Raw genomic sequence first — 1,046 nt, 5'->3', positions numbered from 1 at the left:
TTAGCTTAGCTAAAAAAAATCCCTTTCTGAGACTAAAGTATGATTGGTAAAAGAAAATGGCGCATCTGTCCCTTTAAGTTATCAGAGTACAATATTTTATCATATCTCAATTTATCTTTATATTTCAGCAAACAATAGAGTACAGAGGTATATCAAAACAGAAATGGCAATCACCATCAGTCAAAAACAACATATAGCTAACGTTAGATATGTTAGATACATTTATAGAGCTTCGAAGAGAAAGAGAGCACGATTCACTTCCAGTGTTTTGAAAGAGGGAAACAGAATGTCTCACGTGATTGCCAAAAGACAAAATGTCGATAACGTTGTGGAATGTTTAAAATCGTTTAACAAAGCGTTCCCCGAGGTGTTGAAACACGAAACGTTATCGGTAGTAACGGCTTATATGAACTCTGCGGCTTTGACGCAACCTCCTTACGTGTACGGTTTGGTAACTCAGAAAAGAAAACAGCTATACGATATTTCGATAACTTGTCGCCTAAAAGAGCCTCTACTATGTGACGTTTCTATAGCAAAAAGAATCAGTTGAAACATTTCATGTTTTGTCTTTTTTTGTCATGTCGGTCCATTATTATTAGGCCTAATAATATCCCAAACAATTCAAAGCCACGTCTGGTTTGTGTAGCCGGTCCCTTGGTACAAGGGGTTCTCCCCTTCAACCAAAAATAAGGCTTGGGTTCTCGTTCCAAATTTATTATATAACTAAAAAAAAACCTGTAAAACAGTACAAACAATTAATATACAATCATAAAAGAATATACACAATATAAACAATAAAATACTCTATTCCTTATAATACATGCTAATTGATTATATTACTATAAATGTGCTTATAATAAATTATTAAATAACCTACCCGAAGTGGGGTTAAATGTATATTTGTAAACTATATCTTATTAACTAAACTACGTAATATACACAGGCTGAAAAGTACATTATATATATATAATAAACATCCCTATAAAAACAGGATAGTTATGACTATATTAACTTATATAAGGAAATAAATTACCAAGTTCCAAGTT

At 32.2% G+C, this 1,046-nt stretch overlaps 1 protein-coding gene across 1 annotated transcript; it reads left to right on the top strand.

The window, feature by feature from the left end:
* Window positions 1-128: 128 nt before the first annotated feature.
* Window positions 129-550, top strand: LOTGIDRAFT_177020 (hypothetical protein; the record flags this gene model as incomplete). The annotated part of the gene is made up of 1 exon (XM_009047772.1): window positions 129-550. A coding segment is annotated over one exon (422 nt), but the record flags the coding sequence as incomplete, so codon positions are not given.
* Window positions 551-1,046: the final 496 nt, after the last annotated feature.

The sequence above is a fragment of the Lottia gigantea genome (genome assembly GCF_000327385.1).
Source record: "Lottia gigantea unplaced genomic scaffold LOTGIsca_11662, whole genome shotgun sequence".
Taxonomy (NCBI): Eukaryota; Metazoa; Mollusca; class Gastropoda; family Lottiidae; genus Lottia; species Lottia gigantea.
The sequence above is the reverse complement of the archived record's forward strand: the minus strand, read 5'-3'. Positions and strand labels throughout refer to the sequence as shown.